Here is a 23429-nt window from a genome sequence, read left to right as displayed (position 1 = left end):
ATATGTTACTTGCCTTGATCATTCCAAGTATTTCTAGCACGGAATATTGTGTTTTGCTTTTATCATCACATACAGGCATCACTAAGCATCTGTTATATACAGACAGAATTGCTAAAATCTTGCATATGAAACTTCTAAATGAGTTGGGAAATGGAAGTGAATATGTATAGAATAAATTATTTCATTTAAATATAAAATATAAACCTAATATGAGCAGTAAAAATGAAAAAAACAGTAGAATGGTACTAATATCTGGTTTTAATAAAATGCTTATTTTTTTGCCTGGAACTTTTCTAAACTTGTTGTGTTCAATATCTTATTGATTTTATAGGCAATCAGTTGCAATTATTGTTACTCCCTACAGATAGTAAACAATCTGAGATCCACTGAGGTTAAGTGGTCTACCTAGCTAGTGAATGCAAGAGCCAGGATTTGAATTTAGTCATTCTGGTTCTAGAACATAATATTTTATCTGCAGCCAAAATAAACTGGTCGACAAATTGAACTAGATATGCATACAGTTCAGATAAGCACAAATTGAACTAGATATTTTTCAGTATGTAGTCTTAATTTTAGGCTAATATAATTTTTTTTAAAAACAGACTTTAATCTTGTATAAAAACCTTTTGATATTAACTCTGAAAAATATTAATTTAAAAGTGTCAAACCATACAGGTAGGGTCTTCTCAATTTGTTGCATTTATAATTTCTTTTTTTTCCTAATATAATTTGTGGAGATATTTCCTGGGTTATAATTAGAAACTATTCTTTAAATACATATATTATTGTAATCACTTAAATTTATGCAGTGCTGTATTTTTAAACATGATGTTTTGATTTGAGTCTGAAATGTCCACCAAAGGCCATGTAAAATGGTTTGGCCAGCCTGGGGTGTTGGGAGGCTTAGTTGGAGGAAATAGGTCACTGAAAGTGTGCCCTTGAAGGAGAAATGGTATACTGGCTCCTTGCCATCCTTGCCTCCTCCTTCTCGATACCCCAAGGTGAGAGCTCCCAATGGTGATCTTCTTCCTCACCACAGGTCCACAATGACTGAATATCTTGAACCAAAATAAACCTTTCCACATTGTAAGATGTTTGTTTTTGATGGTTCTGGTGATTGAACCCAGAGGTCCTCAACCACAAAGCTACATCCCCAGCTTTTATTTTAAATTTTGAGAAAGGATCTTGTTAAATTTCCAGGTCAGACTCAGTACTTGTGATCTTCCTGCCTATTGTCCCAAGTAGCTGGGATTACAGGTGTGTGCCACCATACCTGGCCTTTTTTTTATTTAATCTCAGTTATTTTGTCACAGTGATTTTGCTTTTTGGAATTTTACTTCATTTCTTTGTAGAAAAAGCCACCAGCTTTTTTTTTTTTTTTTTTTTTTTTAAGTTGTCATTGATTTTCCGAGTGCAATAGCTGTTCTACATTAACTTTATATCTTCCAAAGATTTTATGAAGTTTCTCATTTATAATCTTCTCTCCTATTATTTATCCTTGTCAATTTATCCTGTTAAAATTACTTTGGTATCATGTTAGTAAGTATTGTGAGGGGAAGAGAAACTCATACCCAAATCTTTGATGTTGAACTTGATGACCTCTAATGGTTTTATTTTTAAACTTGCCTGACTTCTTTAAGCATCAATTTGTTTATTATTGTTAGGCAACATCACTCATTACATAAAAATAATACCTGTTGCTTGAGAACAAATATGGAGAATATTGGGAAAGTTTTGGATTATCCCAACTTGGGAAAATGTTAAATAAAATACCTGGCCAAGTATTTTTCTGTTGTGTTCAGGAGGCATAAATGAATTAATGTAGAAGTACTTTGCCACTTTGTAATGTGAAAGTTTAGGGAATAAATAAGGCCAGAAGACTTATTTTGTAATGTTTTTAAAAATTGCATTTAAAAATGGATTTCCAACCTGCTTTTATTATGTCTAAAGTGTTTTATTAAAACTGCAGTACAAGTACTTTATAGAGTAAAATTATTCATATGATGTCATTGAGATTGCTGTACATAGAGAACAGGTATTTTCAGTAAAACTCTTACATGCAAGTTTAAGATATATTTTAGCCTGCATAGTTAAGCTTTCATAAAAAAGATGCATGAAGGCTTTAGTTAATGTGCATGTTCATACTGGCATTTGGGTAAGAACCTGGTAGTTTTAAATTTTTCCTAAGGAAAATAAGTGCTGGAAATTGGTAGTATCTCCTACTTGTTTCTAAATTGTTGATTCTCAATGGGTGTGTATGGACAGGGACAGGGGGAATTTGCCCCTTAAGGGACATTTTTGGTAATATCTGGAGACAGTTTTGTTTATCATAATGGGATGTGTGTGTGTGTTGTGTGTTACTGTCCTCTAGTGAATAGAGACCAGATCTGGTGCCCAACATCCTACAAGGTATCCTACAGTTGTAAAGCCCCTACAACCAAGAAGTGCCTAGTTCAAAATGTCAGTAGTGTTGAGGTCTGAGAACTCTTGTTCTGAGGGATTAGAATTAAGAATCATAGAGCAAAAAGAGCAAAAGTTTTAAAATAAAGAACACAATGAATAAGTTTTTAAAGTTAGACACTCTTCACTGGCTTGAATGCCTTAGAGGAAGTGAGAGAGCTCATTTCTACTGAAAGCCTGAATTTATTTATATATGAGTTTACAATATTAAACCATATTTTGACTTTGGTAATGGCATATTTAAACCAATTTCAATTTATTCTTTCCAGATTATTTTGTAATTTCTTAGATAAAATTTTCTAACAAATTGTAGCTCAAGGTGACACCTACACCTTTATAGTAAACTGGTATGAGTACTCTAAGTTAATAAGCATCTTCTTAATGGAAATGTAAATCGAACTTTGTCATCTGTCTCTAGTATTTAAGTATGAAGTCTTTATTATTACTACAGTATCATCGTCTTCATCATTGTAGTATTGAGGATTGAACCCAGGGCCTCTCTACATTTGCTATTCAAACACTCTACCACTGAGCTACACCTCAGCCTCTGAAATATTATTCTTAAGAAAAATAGAGAGACTGGGGGTTCAGCTCAGAGGTAGAATGTTTCAATACCATGTATTTGGTCCTGGGTTCAGTACCCAGCACCAAAACAAATAAACAAACAAACAACAACAGCAATTAAAACAGATACTTTGCAAAGTATACTTGTTAGTGGGGCATTTTTGTTAAGGCAGACATTTTTTGCCTTATGTAAACTATTTGTGGACTAGATTTTTCAACTATTTAATGCACATCAAATTATAGCTGTATTTTGAAATGTGGTTCAAAACAAAATTATTTAAGTGCTGTGGGCATGTGAAACAACTTTTAGAAATTGCTGTAAATCTTCTTCATTGTAACATATTGATTATTCAGTGTTACATATAAAAAGCTCATGTTAAAAAATAAAGCTCAGGCTGGGGATGTGGCTCAAGCGGTAGTGCGCTCGCCTGGCATGTGAGTGGCGCTGGGTTCGATCCTCAGCACATAATAAAAATAAAGATGTTGTGTCCACCGAAGACTAAAAAATATTTAAAAAATTCTCTCTTTCTCTTTCTCTCTCTCTCTCTCTCTCAAAAAAAAAAAAAAAATATATATATATATATATATATATATATAATCTACTGTATCCTGAATTCCATTTGTAGATAATTGAAACATTTAATAGTACTTTGCCTTTGTGATGATTAAGTTTTTTCTGGATGAAAGTAAATGTCCACATTTGTTACAGCAGCTGCCACAGAGCTTTTTGAAACTTAGAATTTAGAATTTCTTGGCTTGGAGTAAGTGTTCACCCTATACACAGCATGAGAGAAAAAAATTTCATTTTCCTAATAGCCACTAGGTGGTGGTCTTACATGGTGGAGTCTAAATTTTAGTGGTGGTGAAAGCTGAAATGGTTGCCCAAATTAAGCAATGTGAACTCAACAGTGATATTTAACTATGTAAGGGATATTTAACTATGTGGGCTGGCAGTGTTCCTCACTGAAACATAGATTGTAAAATGAGGCAAGTTTCCATTTATTTTACGAGGGTATTTCTTTTCTTGACTGCTTCAAATTTATCTGTGGAAATCAAATTAAGATAATATCTTCATGTTTATTATATTTATGCTGGCTTACTGTGTTAACATTTATGGTAATAATTTTAATTTTATTATGTGTTACTGATGGCTAGTGGATTTAAAATATTTAAAAATAATTTAATGAATATTTTTGTGCTTAAATAATTAATGTCTTACTTATAAGTCTCCCAATAAGACATATGAATAAATAAAATTTTATTTGAGCAAATAAGATTTTGTGTAGTTTAATTTAGGACAGAGTATTTGACCTTTTGGAACATCATGGGCTTTGAAGTCAGAGAACCTGGATTTGAATAATAAGCCTTTATGTTACAGTGTTAGTCAGCTTTTCATTGCTATGACCAAAATCCCTGAAAAGAACAACTAAGAGGAGGAAAGATTTATTTTGGCTTCTGATTTCAAAGGATTTAGGACATGATCTGTTGGCTCCAAGGCAAAACATGGTGGAAGGTTGTTGACATGTCACAGAATTTAAGAATGTGTCAGGTATGAGTAGTAGAGCAAGAGGATTTATTATGAAGGAAAAGTAGTACACACTTGAAAGTGGGGTGTGAGCCATCTTGGTGAGCTGCTTCCTCTTGGTCTGGATTTTTAACATCTGCAGGGGGACAGTAGCAAGGGGCCTGAACTGGAGCTGGCGTCAGGGCTGGGGTATGGAGTTCCACACCAGTGTTCTTGTGCTTTCTTTTTGCCCCCACCTCTTCTAATCATGCTCTTCCTATCTTGCAGGTCTCATTAGCATCTTTAGTCACCTGCCTCTTGCTATTATAATGAAAGTAGAGTCATTTCTTGGTCACCAGAGTTTTTAATGTGTGTACTCCTAGATGTCTGTGGCCGTCTTGAGTTTTGATAAAACTGGGCAAGGATGCAGGTGTAAAGATATGGGCTGGATTTCTCAGGAGTTGCTTGTTCTTTATTCCAGTGGTTTATGAATTTCTTTTTTGAAACTCAGTGTTCTCTCTGTATGCCTAAATTTTGATCTTGGTACACAGTGGATTTAGAATTCAAGCTCAGTCTCCCTCAGAATGTGGTTTTTCCTCTAATTCCAACTACATTTAATGAAATTTAATAAAATTATATTTCTAACTATAGGGTTAAGACTGGGAGTGTGTGGGATTAGATAAGGTTATTTCTGTAGGAAATAAATTTTCTTTATTTGCTTTGTTAAGATATAGAATTTGATGGTACAGAGGAGCAAATCTGTGTGAGCAAATCCAAACAGCATATTTTTAGTTTAATTTACACTAAAAAAATATATTTTTTTTGGTATGGGGCATTAAATACAGGGGTGCTTTACCACTGTGTTGTACCCCCCCCTCCAGTCTTAACCCTATGGTTAGAAATATAATTTTATTAAATTTCATTAAATGTAGTTGGAATTAGAGGAAAAACCACATTCTGAGGGAGACTGGGCTTGAATCCTAAACCCACTGTGCAATAGCTCTGGGACCTTGCGTAACTTGTTTAACCTCTCTGACCTTTAGTCAAAATTGAGTATAAAATGAAATATTTGAAGGTTTAACCTGTATGACAGAACATATATGATGGTATTTGGCATAGTGTTTGAACTTGATAGATATTCAATAAATGTATTGTTTTCTAGAAACCCAGTATAACAAAGACCAGTGGATTTTGTTTTTGTTGTAACAATTTACAGTGTGTTCATTTAAAATACTTTCAGATTCCACATTGCAGCTAATTTAAGAAATGAATACTAGTTGAATTTGTAGACTCAAAAAGGAATATCTACAATTACTGAAAAGAATAGTGAAACATGCCTTCTTTTTCTATATGTGTTGGTGTGAACCTGGATTTTCAAAATTCTTCAGCCAAATCATGAATCACATCAGATTGACTGTAGAAGTAGAGATGAGAATTCAGCTGTTTTCTTTTAAATCAGATTTTTTTTTTTGGGGGGGGGATCTGGTGTGAACCCAGGAGTGGTTAACCACTGAGCCATATACGCATCCTTTTTTTATTTGTTATTTTTGTGCAGGGTCTTGCTAAGTTGCTTAGGGTTCCTAAGTTGTTGAAGTTGGCTTTGAACTTATGATCCTCCTGTTTTAGCCTCCTAAGACACTGCAGTTACAGACTTATGCTATCACATCTGGTTAAATCAGATTTTTAACGAGATTTGTAAAAATATAAAACAAAGTCACTCTCACTAAATTGTTTTATTTTTGAAATTAGTTATTTTTTTGTTAAAATATTATATATTACCAGGCAATGTTTTTATTATCTTTAAAATGATTCTAAATAAATATTTCAAAGTTTTATCAGTGTTATTTCTATATGATAAATATAGACCTAACTCATCAAAAAAAGTCCTTTGAGGTCTTCAGTAATTTTTGAGTAGAGAGGTATCCTGAGACCAAAAGTTAGAGGAATGCTACTCATTTCCTCTTTCATTTCCAGCCATTATCTATATGAATATTTAATTTTTGGTTGAAATGATACTGTAAACCATATGATTTGTTAATATTATTATTAGTAGTAACCTATTAGATAGTAAAAATTGAGAACTACTGAAAAAGGCAGAGCTCTCTAAATTTTGGGGTCTTTTCTGAAATTAAGTGACAAGGGTAGATGAAGCCCATCATATTGTTGAAAATCTATTTTCTCCCCCCCAACACACACACCCACCCGTACACATATATCCTTAGAGTATGCCCATAGACTGATATTATATAAAGATTTCCCTTGAAAACTGATTGCTGCTTTCATCTTTCAGTATTTCTAAGTGGCCTATTACTTTCCAAATCTGTTATGCTGTGACCCACGTAAGTTGTAGTTATTAGCTTGGAAGATTAGGCAACTTGGGAGACAGTGATTGGCTGTACCATAAAAGTAACTTAGAAGAATTCATCTCAGCAAAGCACAGTGACCTAAATCAGATAGGTACTCACTGTCCCTGGACTTCAGGGGACTACTGCATTATATTATCAAAAGCAAGGCGTTTCCTGTGTTACTATGGAGAGGTTTCGTCTGAAAGAGAAGTTACCTGTATGTACCTAGCTAAGGTTTTATATTTTATTTGCAAGCAAACTTGAATTTTTCAAAGTTTAATAGTGAAGCTTGGAGAAATGTCAGACTTGATTAGCACTGGCTTAGAATAGTATCATCCTTTGTGCCCTTGGCCGTGGAAGTCATCTGCTGAAGAGTAAATCCTGTGTAAAGTTAGAAATGTTTGTAGCATCTTTATTCTTCTGTAAGATTAGTTTTTGCCATAGTTAAAATTACTTGAATGAAGCTTGCTTGGCTAAGATATTAGAAAAGAAATCACTTCATCTTAGTGGTTAAATATGTTTTGAAGCTGAAATTTTGATAGCTGTGAAATTACATGATTAATAGACATGGTAATCATAATTTATGGGAGATGTTAGTTTTGGGTGATAGCCATATGTCTTATATAATAGAAAAGTTAGTTTGTGGTAGGGATCTCTGATGACTGTTCTAATAATTATTTTGTAAACCTCAGGGTGTCAAAGAGGGTATTATACTAGATTAATGCAATATTTTAAAATAGTCTATTAACATTCTTTTTTTCCCTTAATTCTTTGGCTTTAGTATGCTAAGTCTTATCTTTTTTTTGTAATTTAACCAACAAAAAGTATAGAGTTTATACAAAGTATAAAAATTATGGAATTTTTTTTCAGGCAAGATAAATGACTATAAGGAATTAAATTGTAAAATGTGTCATTTAGTTATTTGGGAATTGAATTTTGTTTCATCCATATGTTGATGTTGAATTTTTAAAAAATTATAAGCTGATTTATTAAATATTAAAATATTGAGTACCTATTTATATTTGAGCTTTAATTGTGTCCACGAGGAATTTTTGAGTGGATACAATATAAGTTTTTTGCAGTCATGTCCTTTGAAACATATTTATTAAAGGACTAATGGCAGACAAATACTGCTTGAGTCTGGAAATGTAGTGGTGACCATGACAGGCAAGGTTCCTCATTTCTTGAAACTTATTGGGTGGGCCTGGGAGACAGTTAAGAAAGTTGTTTCACAAATTTGTAATTATAAGTTAATAAAGAAAAATGCTATATGTTCTTGGCATATATTATAATGACCTTGTTCTGTAGTGTAGTTGATTTATAACTCATGTAACTGGCACTCTAGAGACCTGGATTTTAATTTTAATTCTTTCACTGAAAGTGTGATATTATTCAAGTCATTTAGACTTTGTGTATATCTTTCATTTTTCTAGATTAAAAAAAAGAAAAAAAATTGAACTGGAAAAAATAAAGCCCATTTTATATCTATGGATCTATGAGATCTTCATTAAGAATAGCAAAGATAACTCATTACCTCTGGATTTTTTATGGAGAGTCACTTCTTAGTTGTAAATTAAGTACTAAGCTGGACATTTGATTATATGACAGTTTCTCCTTCACTGAGGTATCTGTAGTATGTGGAGCAATACATTTTGTTGAATGAATGGTTGAGTTCTTTAGTTCCTATGCCTTAAGGAAGTAAGACCTTCTTTCACTGTTCAGGATTCCTGGGGAACAGAGGTATTATCGAGGGGAAGCACAGATAAACAAAAGACCGTATTACTGAGAGATTTCCTCACTTCCTCTCCTGTTGGGTTTCAGCAGGAAGATAGTAGTAGAACCTTAAGGATACCCAGCTAATGGTAACCCCAAGCTGATAGAAGATGGGGGATCTTGGGAAAACATTTCAGAATGATCTTGGCAGAACTTCTTTTTCTGAAAAAAACATTTTCTGATTCTATGTAGAATGTTTGCTTTTCTTTACATTTTAATTATTCAAAAAAGTTAAGAGGGAATTATAAAGTAACCATCTTTGGAAAGAGTTCATTTTTGCCAATGAATATATACATACTTGATAACCCTTATGGGATTCATGTGTGTATCTTGATGTGTGTCTACTGATTAACACTCGGAGTGTCTGCATCTCCTCATGGAAGTAGTGTGACAAGTATTTGTTTTATAATTTCAGGTAGAACACTGAGGAGGTCTCTAGTTGTCTGTGACTCTTGTATTCTGTAACAGTCTCTAGACTGCATGGATCCTCTTTGTTATTGGAGGCTATCACTACTTTTTGCCCCCGCCCCCTTTGAAACTTTCTTCAAATTCAGATTGTCTAATTGAAATTCAAATTTCAATTCAAAGCCATGGCACTAGAAAAACTCAAATATCTGAAAGAATAAAAAGATACCCAAAGTATGTTAATATGCAGGATTGACTCACTCTAATACTAAAGAAATTATTTAGCCTTGGTTTCAAAATTTTATTTATAAAATGATTGAGTAGCTTGTGTTGTGGGTCATGTATCATAGCTTATTTAGCCATTCCTCTACTAAGGTTATTTCCAGGGTTTTCCTATCACAAGTACTGTTGTAGTAGTGCATTTCGTATAGAGAGATTTAAAACTTTTGTGTGTGTGTGATTTTAGATATTTACTTAATATGCTGTTCTTTATGTTAAAGTGCAGTGGTAGCATTATTACCTTATTGTATAAATACAAATTTGAAAAAAAGTCTAAATAATTTCCTTTAGGAGGATTCCATCCTACCTTGGTATAATGTGGATGTCTTTATTTATGTGTTTTTGAACATTCCTAGTGCCATGGCTTTCTTTCTTTCTAGGTAGGCTTTATAAGTAATGACCTTTGAGACTTAGCTGGGTTTAAAATGAAACATTTTGATGTCAAGGGTTGCTTTTACGGGCACCATTTTTAGTTTTCTACTATATTTTTGGAAGCAAAAAGAGAAAGAAAAGTCCTTTCTAGATCCAAATTTTAAGATGATAGTAGGGGATGGAAATTTGAATTACAAAAAATGTTTGATGTAGTAAAAAGTGAAACACTGTGATTGTCTTTGCACTTTAGTCCTTTTTACCAGAGTGAGATGATTTTAGCAGTTCCAGGTTTTCCTTTACAGATGTTTAATATGTAAATACAGTTTTTGTAAACTTTTTAAAAAGAACACAAAATTGTACTCTACATGGAGTATTAATTTATTCTCTATTAAGAAATATGACATATATAGTATTTCCCTAAAATTATAGGATTTAAGATACACATGCTTCTTTTAGAAAAGCACTGACCCCTTGAAATACCCCACCACCCTACTCAGGGATTTCAGTATGTAGCCATATTCAGACTTTTGGATTCCTTACCCTGTATCAAGAAGGCCATCGTGGCCAGGCATGGTGGCACATGCCTGTAATCCAAATGACTTTGGAGGCTGAGGCAGGAGGATTGCGAGTTCAAAGCCAACCTCAGCAACTTAGCAAGGCCGTAACCAACTGAGCGAGACCCTGTCTCTAAATAAAATATAAAAAGGGGCTGGGGATGTGGCTCAGTGGTTAAGCACCCCTGGGTTCAATACTCTGAAAAGACCCCCTCACCCTGCCCTTGTGCCCCACCCCCAGCCATGGCCAGTGTGTGTAGCTGGCTTGATGCTGGCATTTATAGGAGATGTTGCCTTTCCTATTCATTTTCACAGTCAAGAATCTGGGTGATGCTTTAAAGGAGGGAAGAAAGGCATGTGTAACATTCCCCCCCCCCTTTTTTTTCAATGTTAGTGCTGTAAGATTTTTAGGCTTTAAAAATTTTAGTTTTAGTTTGTAAGGCAAGTTTTACATGAAAATGTTATAATTGAAAACTAAAGATAACAATAAAATAACATTGTAACATTGTAACTTGATTGTCTTTCAAACCCAGTTCCTTTTCCACAAACAAGTAGTTAATAGTTTGGTATGGGTCCTTTTAGATCTTTTCCTTTTTTCCTTAATATAAGTAAATATGTATGGAGACGTGAACATATAGAAATAAAATTTTGGTTTAGTCCTGTGAGTTTTTAACATGTGATCTTATTTCTCTTTAATTTATTATTTCACTGAATCTATACCCTTGATCTTTTTGTATTAGTACATTTAGATCTACTTACTTTTTTTTTAGGTTTGTTTTTCAAAATGTCATAGTGTTCCTTAGTACACTATGTGTACTATGTGTTCCTTAGTGTATCTTCCTTTTATTGACACATTTTTGTTCCATGTTTTTCATTATTAGGCATCTGCTACAATGAAAATAAGAGTTCATAGAGGTTGAATGACTTGCCCCTGGCTTCACAGACAGTGTCTAGTGGGAGCAAGCTGGGTAGAGCATGAGAGATGTTGATAGGCACCCTGTTTTTACATTCCAGTTTTTGCACATATGGAAATATTTTTCTATGATAGATGTTTAAAGGTCAAAGGGTTTTTTTTTTTTTTTTTTTAAGAGAGAGAGAGGTAGAGAGAGAGAGAATTTTAATATCTATGTTTTAGTTATCGGCGGGCACAACATCCCTGCTTGTATGCGGTGCCGAGAATTGAACCCCGGGCCGCACGCATGCCAGGCGAGCGTGCTACCGCTTGAGTCACATCCCCAGCCCCTCAAAGGGTATTTTTTTTAAACGTAGTAATAAAATGTGAATTTATTATAAAATAAATAATAGATTGCCTAACAAACTATTTTCAGTGTTAACTAAGTAGGGTTGTTAGTAAATCTCAATATGTAAGTATGGTTGCAGAGAAATAAATGGTTTGTTTGTCTGAAGGTGAGAGTTAATTGTATTGTTTTGCTTCCTATCCTGGCAGTTGTGCTGGCTAAATGAAAGTTCAGAATGGGAACCGTTAATTCCTTTTGGAATAGACAGTATGCTGCCTCTCAGGATACAAATTTGTCTTTTGTCCCTATATGTGCTTAGGAATCGGATGACATGCTGTTGTTGAAGGCTAGCTAATGGTTTTATTTAGAGGGTGACTTCTTTAGTAGTTGGTAATTAATAGCTACTCATTCTTGGGCTTTTGGCATTAGGTTTGACTTCCTGCTTGGCCTTTCCTTATTTCTAAGGAAGTGTGAAGAACTATGAAGCTGTTTGATTAAACATACATACTGTTGTCTGCCTTCCTTCATAGTCCATTACATGAAATTGCTATTCTACTCAGCCTGTTTCCCATCCTTTAAATGTGGAGCCTTAGCAAGTCATAACTTCTCTCACTTTCCTGTATAAATCAAATATCAGTGTTTCAGAATCATGTACAAGTATCTCTTGATATCCAAATCTCTCTTCTTTTTTTTTTTTTTTTGGATATTAGAAGGTCTTAATATACTGTGCCAGGTTCTGAGTTTTGGGTAACAAATAGTGGAGTTTGGACAGCAGGGAATTTACTTGAAAAATTTAGCAAATCAATTCAGTTTGAGTTTAGATAGTGTGAATTTAGACATTAAAAGTTTGGATAGTGAGCCAGGTCTGGTGGTACACTCTTATAATCCTAATGGTTCAGGAGGCGAGACTGAGGCAGGAGGATTCCAAGTTTAAAGTCATTTTAGTGACTCAGCAATTTAGTGAGGTTCTAAGCAACTTAGGGAGACAATGTTTCAAAATAAAAAAAGGCCTGAGGATATGGTTCAGTGGTTAAGCACCCCAGAGTTCAATTCCTGATTAATAGTAATAATATTAATATAAATTTAAAAAAATAAAATTTGGATAGTGAAGGAAAATTGTGTATAAGATTAATTTGTATATGCTTAAAGAAGGCTTCAAGCTGAAGGTTTAGCACTGTTAAGTTTAGGGCAGGTGTTCCCTTATAGTACTCCTCCAACAGCTCATGCTAAACACTGATCCAGAGCCAGCTACAGCTGATTGTATCTGAACCTAGAATTGAACTTTTTGAGAGAATGGGCTTTGTTCATCTGTGACACACAATCATGTGTACTGAGTTCATAATATGTAGTTAATGATGATGATAATATTCTTTTCAAAGTTGTTAGAAGTTGACAAGGAAGTTAAAACTGAAATTCTATTCTTTAAAAAATAGTCTGGGCTGGGGATGTGGCTCAAGTGGTAGCACGCTTGCCTGGTATGCGTGCAGCCCGGGTTCGATCCTCAGCACCACATACAAACAAAGATGTTGTGTCTGCCGAAAGCTAAAAAATAAATATTAAAAAAATTCTCTCTCTCTCTCTCTCTCTTAAAAAAAAAAAAAAAAGTCTCTGTAGCTGGGTGTGGTGGTGCAATGCCTATAATCCCAGCCACTCTGGAGGCTGAGGGGGGAGGATTGCAGGTTGGTTTGAGGCCAACCTCAGCAATTCTAGCAAGGCCCTATAAAATAAAAGGGGCTGGGAATGTAACTTAGTTGTAAAGTAAGTGCTTCTGTGTTCAATCCGCAGGACCACACACTAAACAACATCACAAAATTTACAATAGATATTACAAAAACATGCTTTTTTTTTTCCTGTACTAAAGAATGGAACAAAATAAAAAAATTGATAAAGGTGAATTTTCACACCTGAAAGGTAGAATTTCCCTAGAGTTTAAAATTTTGGTATAGCTTTTCTTTCTTTTGTTTTGGTATCAGAGATTTGCCTTGATGGATTGCTGAGGCTGGTTTTGAACTTGAGATCCTCCTGCCTCATCCTCTTGAACCACTGGGATTTTAGGCATGTGTCACCATGCCCAACTTGGCACAGCTTTTCTTTTGTGGGGAAAAAAAAAATCTTAGCTTTCATTGGTTTAGTTATTTTATAAGTGAAAATGGTACTATATTTTGGATCTACTCATATTTGACAATTTTGTGTCTAAGTGTAATCCAATCGAATATTGCTGTTAGTTAGAAGGCGTAAGAGCAAAAATCAAGAAAGCCTTCCATATTAACATGTAAGTGTTCCCCTCACAACAGGCTTTCATGAATCTCTGGTCCTGGAAGTTCTTTCTATTGAGGATAAAGTAACTTACGCAGAAGACCATTTGAAAATCTTTGCCACCTCTGTTCTTACTGTGAGATTTTGAATGGTCTGTGGACTTAAAAGTATGTAAACATACTTTATAAGGATTATAGTTAGCTCTAAGAATTCATTTCTTTGAGAGAAAATAGTCTTGTTTAAAATTTTTTGCCCACTTTGAATGATGTACACAGTATGTTCTCAGTATATATTTTATTTCACAATAATAATGATTTGTTTTTAGGGTCCTGATGAAGAAGCTGTTGTGGATCTTGGCAAAACTAGCTCAACTGTAAACACCAAGTTTGAAAAAGAAGAACTAGAAAGTAAGTTTGTTAAAATAATATGCTAATTAGCAGCTTAAAAATACTGATTGTTGTTCTTTTAAGTTTTACCTACTATTTCTTGAGACATTTTTCTTTACTGTTGTGGGGGAGAGCATACATTTACAAGAGGGCTGGACACTTTTTCAGTATAGTATGGAGAATAACAGTGTAGCAAACACTAATGCAGCCACCATCTGTGTCTAGAAATGGAACATTCCCTGATTATTTATTTGCTAGACAGACTTTATCATGGCATAAGATAGATTTCAGAGAGCATCTCAGACTTCACCGATCATTATTATTACTTGGAAAACTGAATGGCCACAGTTACAAAATCAGTTAATTCTATTGTTTCATTTCTGGCTGACTGGGTAATTTGAATTATAAGCATGCCGGAGTGCCCGACTAATAAGCCACAGTTATCATTACTTGTCATCTACATGCTTATTTTATAGGTCTATTACATCAGCCTCTTAAAATGCTATAGTAACCCCTGTGCAAAATTGTCGAGCAAGGGAGTTACTGGTCCAGCTACCTTCTCTAGGCAGGAAGAAATAATTTTAGATACCCAGAGCAGCTGCGAAGATAGTACAAGCCACTCCTGTAAGCACTTCACCTGGTTCTCCCAGTATCACGAATGTTGATTTTGCATAGTCATTGTACATTAGTGAAAGTATAGAAATGAACTAGGTTAATTACTAACTTAATTAGTAAGTGGTTAACTGCTAGTTTACTATTAACTAAACCATAGATTTTACTTCGAATTCACAAATTTTTCCCCATAATTTTTTTTTTTCCTCTCTGATCCAAGATCCAGTTGATCCAGTTCAGGATTCAACCATACATTTAGTTGTTATGTATCCTTAGTCTCTTAACAGTTTCCTTTTCGAAGAGGAAAGAAGTCTTTCATGTTATAGTCTTTTCTTGTTATAGTCTTTCATGACTATAACACTTTTGAAAAGGAGTGATTAAATATTTTGTACAATGATCTTCAGTTTGGGTTTGTCTGATGTTGTCACATGAATAGACTGACATGGATAATGTACTGTGGAAGGAATGTGCCCATCTCTGTGCATCATGTCTGTGAGCATGACAGCAACATGACTTATTGATGATGTCAATGTTGAACACTTGATTAAGTCGCTATTCATAGAAAATGTTTTGATAGACATTTTTGGGATCTCTTTAGGAATTGCATGTTAAAATCTGAGAGCTGGTTGTATACAGACTGTTAATCTGATGCTTTTAAGAAGGAGGTAGAAAGAGACAAATAAGAGTTCTCATTTACACCCTGAGATTTATTTATTTTCAAATAACTTTAAAAGTCTAGGTTTAGTAGGGCTTCTATGAAGAAGGAGACAATCTGTAACAGAAGACACTAAAGACAAAACGAAAGCAGAAAAAGCAATAAGGCCCAATCTTCTAATCCTTGGATTTTGGAGTATTCTTATCTAGTTTATCTGGCCTTTCTGAACTGCAAACTCATAGAATTTATTTTTATCTTGGTGCATTGTGGCTTGTGTGCCAAGACCCATTAGTACTAATTAGAGTAACAACTTTATAATTCCCAGTGCACAGGGATAGGAATTTTACTCTTTAATTTCCATTCTTCTTGGTATTCAGAAGGAAATATTTATTTTTACTGAAATAAAATGGTGAAGTCACTGAATTTTGCCATTGTTTCTTTGCTGAGGTATAATTCTTATGAAGTGGAATTTACCCCTTTAAAGTATGCTCTTCATTGTTTATATCCACTGTGTTGTGCAGCTGTCATGGCTTTGGTTCCAGGAAATTTCTGTCATTCCCCAAAGAACTCCTATATAAATAATTTTGAAATTCAGAAATTTCTGATAAAATTTTATTTTTAATAATTTGAGATTTAATTTCTATACAGATATCAGATGCCTATTACTATGTGCTAGAGAAAGTGCTGGCTCAGCTTCCTGAATAGCTGGGATTACAGGTGCACAGAACTATGCTTGGCTCCTTATGCACTTTATTGACATTAATGCATTGCCAACTGAAAAAGACATCAGTGTCGCCTTTTTCACCTTAGCTGGAAACATGAACCTTAGGCAGCTATCCAAACTTTTTGCTACTCTGTGTGTGTCCACAGATGAACTCAGTATCTCTATAAGTATTGATTTTGGGGTTCCAAGGAAATTTTAGTCATCAAATTTACAAATATAGAATGAATGACTGATAAATGTTTATTTCTTCATCATCTTAATGGATTTTGTTAGGAGAAGAATATCATTAAATTTATTGTTTCAGCATATTTAAAATTTTGTATATAAAGGCAAAAAGTAACTATATCAGATGTTTTTTGTGACTCATTAGTTCAACTTGTTGTTTGTGTCCCTCATTTTAGGGGAAAGGGATGGGGTTTGAAACCAGTGGTTCTACTACTGAGCTGTATCCCCAGCTCCCCCCCATCTTTTTTAAATGAAAGGGTCTAAGTTCCTGAGGATGGCCTTCATCTTGTGGGTGCCCTGGCTCAACTTTCTGAGTCACTGTGAGCCACGGAACCTGAACCTTGTCCCTCGTTACTCAACACAACTTAGATAGGAACCTCTCTTATTAAACTTTTCAAAGAAGTCATATCCTTCTCTCAACAGTTGTCATACTGCTACTTACTCTTTTGTTCCCTGATTCAGTTTCTTTTAGTGAGCGAAAGCAGATACTACCTTTCATAACTTGGTTTTCTTGGTTAAAATGTAATCAGGATAATACAATATTAGTAGTAGCTTTTTCTATCTTAACAGCATACAGTAAGTGCATTGCTTTTTATCTGACAGTTTCTATCCTTTAGGTGGAGTGTTTGCATCATTTACCTTTGATACAATCCTTAGTAATTTGGATCTTTATCCAAAACATCTAAAATAAGTTAATATTTATAATTATTAACATGTCAAATGTATTGAAAAGTATTTAATAATCAATAAATGTACCCTTCAAAGGTTAGCTTTAAATGCCGAATAAACTTATGTTTGTATAATACTATTTCATATGAGCTTAGCTCTTCTTTCTCAAAATATCTTTTTAGAGGTACAAAATAATGCTTATTTACATAGATAATCTATATATCTTATAATAATTAGTGGTATTACCCCTTGGGCATAGCATTCTGTGTAGTACTCTGTAAAATAAGAGGGGTAACGAAGACTCTCATTGTTAGTTTTATGAACTTTTAAATAATTCTTTGTTAACAGTAAATTTTGGTGTACTTTTGTGAATGCCAGCACTTTTCTCTTTTGGAAACCATCAGTGTGTTTCTGAATCTTTTAATAGGTCACCGAGCTGTGTATATTGGAGTTCACGTCCCATTTAGTAAGGAGAGTCGGCGGCGGCACAGGCATCGTGGGCACAAACATCACCACCGGAGAAGGAAAGATAAAGAATCAGATAAGGAAGATGGACGGGAATCTCCTTCTTACGGTAAGAGAAAACAGTTGATCTATTAACAGTTTGAATTCTTATCCTGGAAAGTATCTTAACTTTTTAATTGAACCCATTCTTTTAAAAATTGTCTTATTTGTAGTAATTTAGCCACATTATGTACATTGGAGATACCAATTACAGAATTTTCTTTGAACAAGAAAGATATTTGGTTAATAGGTGAAGATCTTGGTATAAATGAAAAAATTAAAGGTGGAGGGCTTTGTTTTCTTCATTGTTTTTCAGCCTTGGCATAATAAAAAGTGGGCTTTGTCATTTAACTGTCAATTTAGAAGGATTTTATTTCCTTTTCTCTGCCATATATTTAATTACTTGCATATGTATTGAACAGACATCTGGAATACCAGGGTTCCTTACAGGAACCTTAGGTCCTTTTAAACCATAATTTTTGGCTAGAAGCTCTTATTCATGAGGCTATATTACTTGAGTATCTGCTCCGAAAAGAGTGCTCTCATTTGACAGTATTGTGTATGTAGAAGAATAGGGACTCATTTGTTACATAAAAGCAGAGAAGTATGTACGTGCTAACAGAAATCAGATATAGATATAGATGTAAAGGAAATAGAATGTCATAGGGATTGAATGTGGTGATTTAAGTAGCCCTGAGACTCAGTAGGAAAGAAGAACCCCAAAACAATAATTGTGCAGGCATGATACTTCCTTGACATACAGGAGGTTTTCAGTTTGTCGGCTGTTATGGGCCCATGTGGCCATGTCTACACTATAGTCTCAGTGAGTGCTTTCTAGTAAAGCTATGTGAGCTGTACCCCTATAGGCACTTGTGTGCTATGCTAAAGCAAGGTTTTTGTGAAGAACCATAAAATGAAAAAATCACCATGTATAATATAGCTACGACATGAACATGAGACAAATACTGATGGTCTAGTAAAATAATGGCATAATTTGGCGTGAACATACTTTATAAACAGTTACGAAAAATTGTGCTGTATATGGGTAATAATGAGTGTAATGTATTCCACTATTGTTATGTGTTTAAAAAAATATTCAGTTACAAACATTTCACCTATCCTTTGACATGTGCTATTATTTAATTTTTGCAATAGGGTTGTTTTTTGTTGTCATTTTGTGGTGCCAGGGATCTAATTCAGGGCTTCATACTTGCTAGGTAAGCACTCTACCACTGAACTACACCTTCAGACCTTTCTCATCAGTTTTAAAAGATAGATATTATGTATTTTATAGATTAGGAAACTTTAGAGAGGTTAAATGACAGGCATCTCTTTAGAACCTCTAAGACACCGTGATGACCTAATAAAATATTAAATGGTCATGTAGTCAGCAAAGGCCATGTAACTGGCAAAGGGAAAATGGATACCAATCAAAAGGATGGCTTGTGAGCTTTAATATGAAGTAATTTTAGAAATATTTCACTGTTCCATATGATGTATTGTCCAGTTTAGCATATCTTAGTGTCATCTGGGAGAGGATCAGTAAACTTCTATAATTCATACTGAATAAAAGCATATAATATTTTTATGAATGGAACTACTTTTTTACTAAACTATGTTTACATGTTCACTAAGGTTGGTAACTTGATTTTTCAAGCAATGATATGGGATTAAATGTCTAAGTATAGTGGTTTGAAAAATAAATTATGATGTTGGAAGTATTTGACTTTTTTATATAATAATTATTCCTAGAAAAGATATATGTCCCTGAAGTGGATTTATTTTAATTATTAACTACCAATTTGTGTCCTCTGAAGTGCTATGAATGATGTCCTTCTTTCTTATTTCTAAAAAAAGATTACATAGGATTTTTGATTGTAGACATAATGGAATAAAAAGGACTGACTTTTCTCTTCCATTTTATTTTGTACTTTATCCTTTTTGTTATTTTTCCACTGGTTCTTCTGCCACTAGCTTTAGTTTTTATTTTTACTTTTTTTAAAGGAACATTTAAAAATATTCTAATTAGTTATATATGACAGTAGAATACATTTTGACATACATAAATGGAGTATAACTTCTCGTTCTTCTGGTTGTATATAATGTAGAGTTACACTGGTCATGTAATCATATATTCACACAGGGTAGTGATGTCTAATTGCTTCTATTCTATTTTCTACCCCCATATTTCCCCTCCTTTTACTTCCCTCTATCTAATCCAAAGTACCTCTATTCTCCATGTCCCCATTGTGAATTAGCATCTGCATATCAGAGAAAACATTCATCCTTTGGTTTTTTGGGATTGACTTATTTTGCTTAGCATGTTATTCTCCAGTTCCATCCACTTACCAGAAATGCCATAATTTCATTCTTCTTTAAGTCTGAGTAGTATTTCATTGTGTATATATACCATAATTTCTTTATCCATTCTTTTGTTGAGGGGCATCTAGATTGGTTCCATAGTTTGGCTGTTGTGAATTGAGCTGCTGTAAACATTGATGTGGCTGCCTCACTGTAGTAGGCTGATTTTAAGTCCTGTGGGTGTAAAGCTAGAAGAGGGATAACTGGGTCAAATGGTGATTTCATTCCAGGTTTTCTAAAGAATTTCTATACTGCTTTCCATAGTGGTTACACCAATTTGCAGTTCCACCAGCAATGTATGAGTGTACCCCTCACCAGCTTTATTGAGGCATAATTGACAAATACAAATTATATGTATTTAAGATACATAACATGATATATGAATACATTGTCAAATGATTACCACAGTCAAGTTAATTAGTATATTCTCATGTCACATAGTTGCTTTTTTGTATGTGGAGAGGACATTTAAGGTCTACTTTCTTAGTAGACTTCAAATATTCAATTCAGTTTTATTAACTGTCGTCACCATATTGTATATTAGGTCCTCAGAATTTAATATTCTTGTAACTGGAATTGTACCTGACCTTCCATTTTAAATAGATAGAAAACTGGATATAATATATGAAACAAATTATAGTTATATAATATAGGAAACAAGTTATAGTTCCAGATGTTGGGTAACAGGCAGCACAGGACTGTGATAGCTAAAAGAAGCAAATGAGATTGCCTGAGTTTATTGCCTAAACATAGTTTCCAGGCCACAACACGGGGAGGGGGACCTGCATGGAACCTAGCAAACTCTTAGTAGTCATGGGTTAAAGAAGCCATTGTAACAGAAGTAGAGACTATTTTGAACTCACTGAAATAAAAACACAGTATAGACAAGTAACTGATGTAGAGTCTACTCTAGAGGGGATGTGATTCTGATGTATGCATGTTTCTTTCAGCATGGTACTGTGCAAAGTGAGAACTGGAAGATGCACCTGAAGCAGTGCTTGGAGGCAAAATTGTGCCACTTAATTCTTTCATCAGGAAAGGAAGATGAAAGTGATTTAAGCTTTTGACTTAAGAAACTAAGGAAGGAAGTAGAACAAATTAAATCCAAAATGAGGAAAAGACAACAAAATCAAAATAGAAATGGATAAAATAAAAATCAGAAAAACAGTTTCAAGATTCATTTGGGCCAAAGTCTGGTTCTTTGGAAAGATCAGTAAAATTAATAAACATTCTGATCAAGTGAGGGGGAATAAAATAATTTTCTGTACTGACACCACTGAAAGGCTAATAAGGAATCATTATGAATGTCTTTGTGCCAAAAAAATGGATAGTTTAGATGAAATGGGCACAATCCTTTATGAATATAAACCACAGGGCTGGGATTGCAACTTGGTGGTAGAGTGCCTGTTGAATGTACATGAGGCCTAGGGTTTGATTCCCCAGCACTTCAAGAAAAGAAAGAGAGGAGGGACTAAGGAAGGGAGGAAGGAAACGAAAGAGGATATAAATGACCAAGCTGAAATGTATAAACTTATTAAAGATATTGAGTTTGTATAGTCGAAAAACATTGTCACAATACATTTACTGCCAGATGGTTTCAGGAACGATTTCAAACAAACATGTAAAAAAAGAACTAATAGTCTTTGCTAGAAAATGTAAGAGAAGGGAACACTTTGTAATTTCATGTTATGAATTCAGCATTACCCTAATATCAAAACTAGACAGATGTTGCAAGAAAGTGAAACTACAGACAAAATACTTCCTGTGATTGTAGATTCAGAAATCCTGAACAAAATAAAAACAGATCTTATCCTGCAATATTTAAAAAAGAATAATATGTCGTAATAGACAGACCTAGGCTGAATAATGCCTCCAAGATATCTATATGTTAATCTCTGGAACATGTACATGCTGCCTGAGATGGCAAAAGGGACTTTGCAGACGTAGGTAAGGATTTTGAAATGGGGATGTTATTCTGTATTATGCAGGTAGGCCTGATATAATCATAGGTGTCTTTGGTAATAGAGGAGGTCAGCATATCAGACTGGGAATAGATGTGAGGAAAGAAAAAAGTGGTTGTAGTATTCAGATCTGGAAAAGTTAAGAGACAGGTTTTCCCCTAGATTCTCTGGAAGGAACCAGCCCCACCAGCACTGTGATTTTAGCTTTGTAACACTCATTTTGAATCTCTGGTCTGAAAAACACTAATAAGAGAATAAAATTGTGTTGTGTAAGCCACCAAGTTTTTGGTAATTTGTTATGGCAAAAATACGACACTAATTTGTTAACCAACTAGGAGTGTAAGGTTGGTTTAAAATTTAAGCATCTATCAGTGTAAGTAAGCAGTACAAAGGAGAAAACTTATATAGTAATTTTAATACATCTAAAATAAACCTTTAAAAAAATTCAACTCCCTTTTATGATAAAACTTTAATTAAGCAAATTAGAAATAGACAGAAACTATGTCAAGCTGATAAAAAATAAAACAGTACTGGGGATTGAACCCAGGGGTGTTTTCACCACTGAGCTATAGTCTCAGTCCTTTTTATTTTTCATTTTGAGACAGGTTCTCACTAAGTTGCTTAGGTCCTCACTAAGTTGTTAAGGCTGGCCTGGAACTTGAAATCCTCTTGCCTTAGCCTCCTGAGTTGCTGGGCCACCATGCCTGGCCCTGGCCTTTTTTATTTTTTATTTTGAGATAAGGTCTCACTAAGATGCTTAGAGCCTTGCTAAATTGCTGAGGCTGGACTCAAACTTGTGATCCTCCTGCCTCATCCTCAGGTGTGTGCTTTCAATATCACTTTTAATGGTGAAAGATTAGTGCTTTTCTCCTATGATTAGGAAAAAGGCAAGATGTTCTCTTTGACCACTTTTATATCATATTGTACTTGAGCACCTAAAGGGCATACAGATTACTATGAAAGAATTTGAATTGTCTTTATTACAGATACAGGATCATACAGGTAGCAAATCCAAAACAGCCTCCCAAAATGTGGAAGGAACTAATAAGGAACTAATAAGATTGCAGTCTATAAAATCAGTTCTTTTTCCCTCTAGGTACAGTGCCACTTATGGTAGCACCAATAATATTCTTTAAGAATAACTGGCAACAAATGTGCAAGATCTAAATGTTAGAAAGTTCAAAACAGTAGAAAAATTTAGTCATATGTTTTTATTTCTTCTGTATAGGTCCCAGGGTATTCCTTCAGTATGAAGACCATGTCATATACATACTGGAAATTTTTCAGATTGCCTCTCACCTTTCTCCTTATATTTTCCTCTTTCTGGAGCTCTTCTTGTTAGACCTTTATATTCTGTGCCATATTGCTTAACCTTTTGTGTTTTCCGTCTTTGTTTCTCATTCTGTATAATTTTCTCAGATCAGTCTTTTCCTTTAACAATTCTCTCTGATCTGCTCCTTAACCTGTTGTCATGTCCTGTTTATTACATCCACAGATACCTGGAGGACATTTACTTAGGCTTAAATGTTCAGTGTGAACTCATTTCTCATATTCAGCAGTTCGATTTTTTTTTCACATTGAA

The 23429-nt window shown here is 34.2% G+C and overlaps 1 protein-coding gene across 5 annotated transcripts in view; it reads left to right on the top strand.

The window, feature by feature from the left end:
- The window catches only part of Slc4a7 (solute carrier family 4 member 7), a 93975-nt gene that overhangs the window by 14578 nt on the left and 55968 nt on the right, over window positions 1-23429 (top strand). For 4 of the 5 annotated variants that reach the window (XM_076843031.1, XM_076843022.1, XM_076843014.1 and 1 more), the window contains exons 1-3: window positions 7024-7090; window positions 14076-14157; window positions 17449-17595. In XM_076843031.1, coding sequence (XP_076699146.1) covers window positions 7058-7090; window positions 14076-14157; window positions 17449-17595 — 262 coding nt within the window. In that variant the 5' untranslated portion in view covers window positions 7024-7057. Of the gene's footprint in view, window positions 1-7023; window positions 7091-14075; window positions 14158-17448; window positions 17596-23429 lie in introns of those variants that run through there. The other variant, XM_076842995.1, reaches the window with a different exon arrangement.

This window comes from Callospermophilus lateralis, chromosome 1 (genome assembly GCF_048772815.1).
Source record: "Callospermophilus lateralis isolate mCalLat2 chromosome 1, mCalLat2.hap1, whole genome shotgun sequence".
NCBI classification, from domain to species: domain Eukaryota; kingdom Metazoa; phylum Chordata; class Mammalia; order Rodentia; family Sciuridae; genus Callospermophilus; species Callospermophilus lateralis.
The sequence above is the reverse complement of the archived record's forward strand: the minus strand, read 5'-3'. Positions and strand labels throughout refer to the sequence as shown.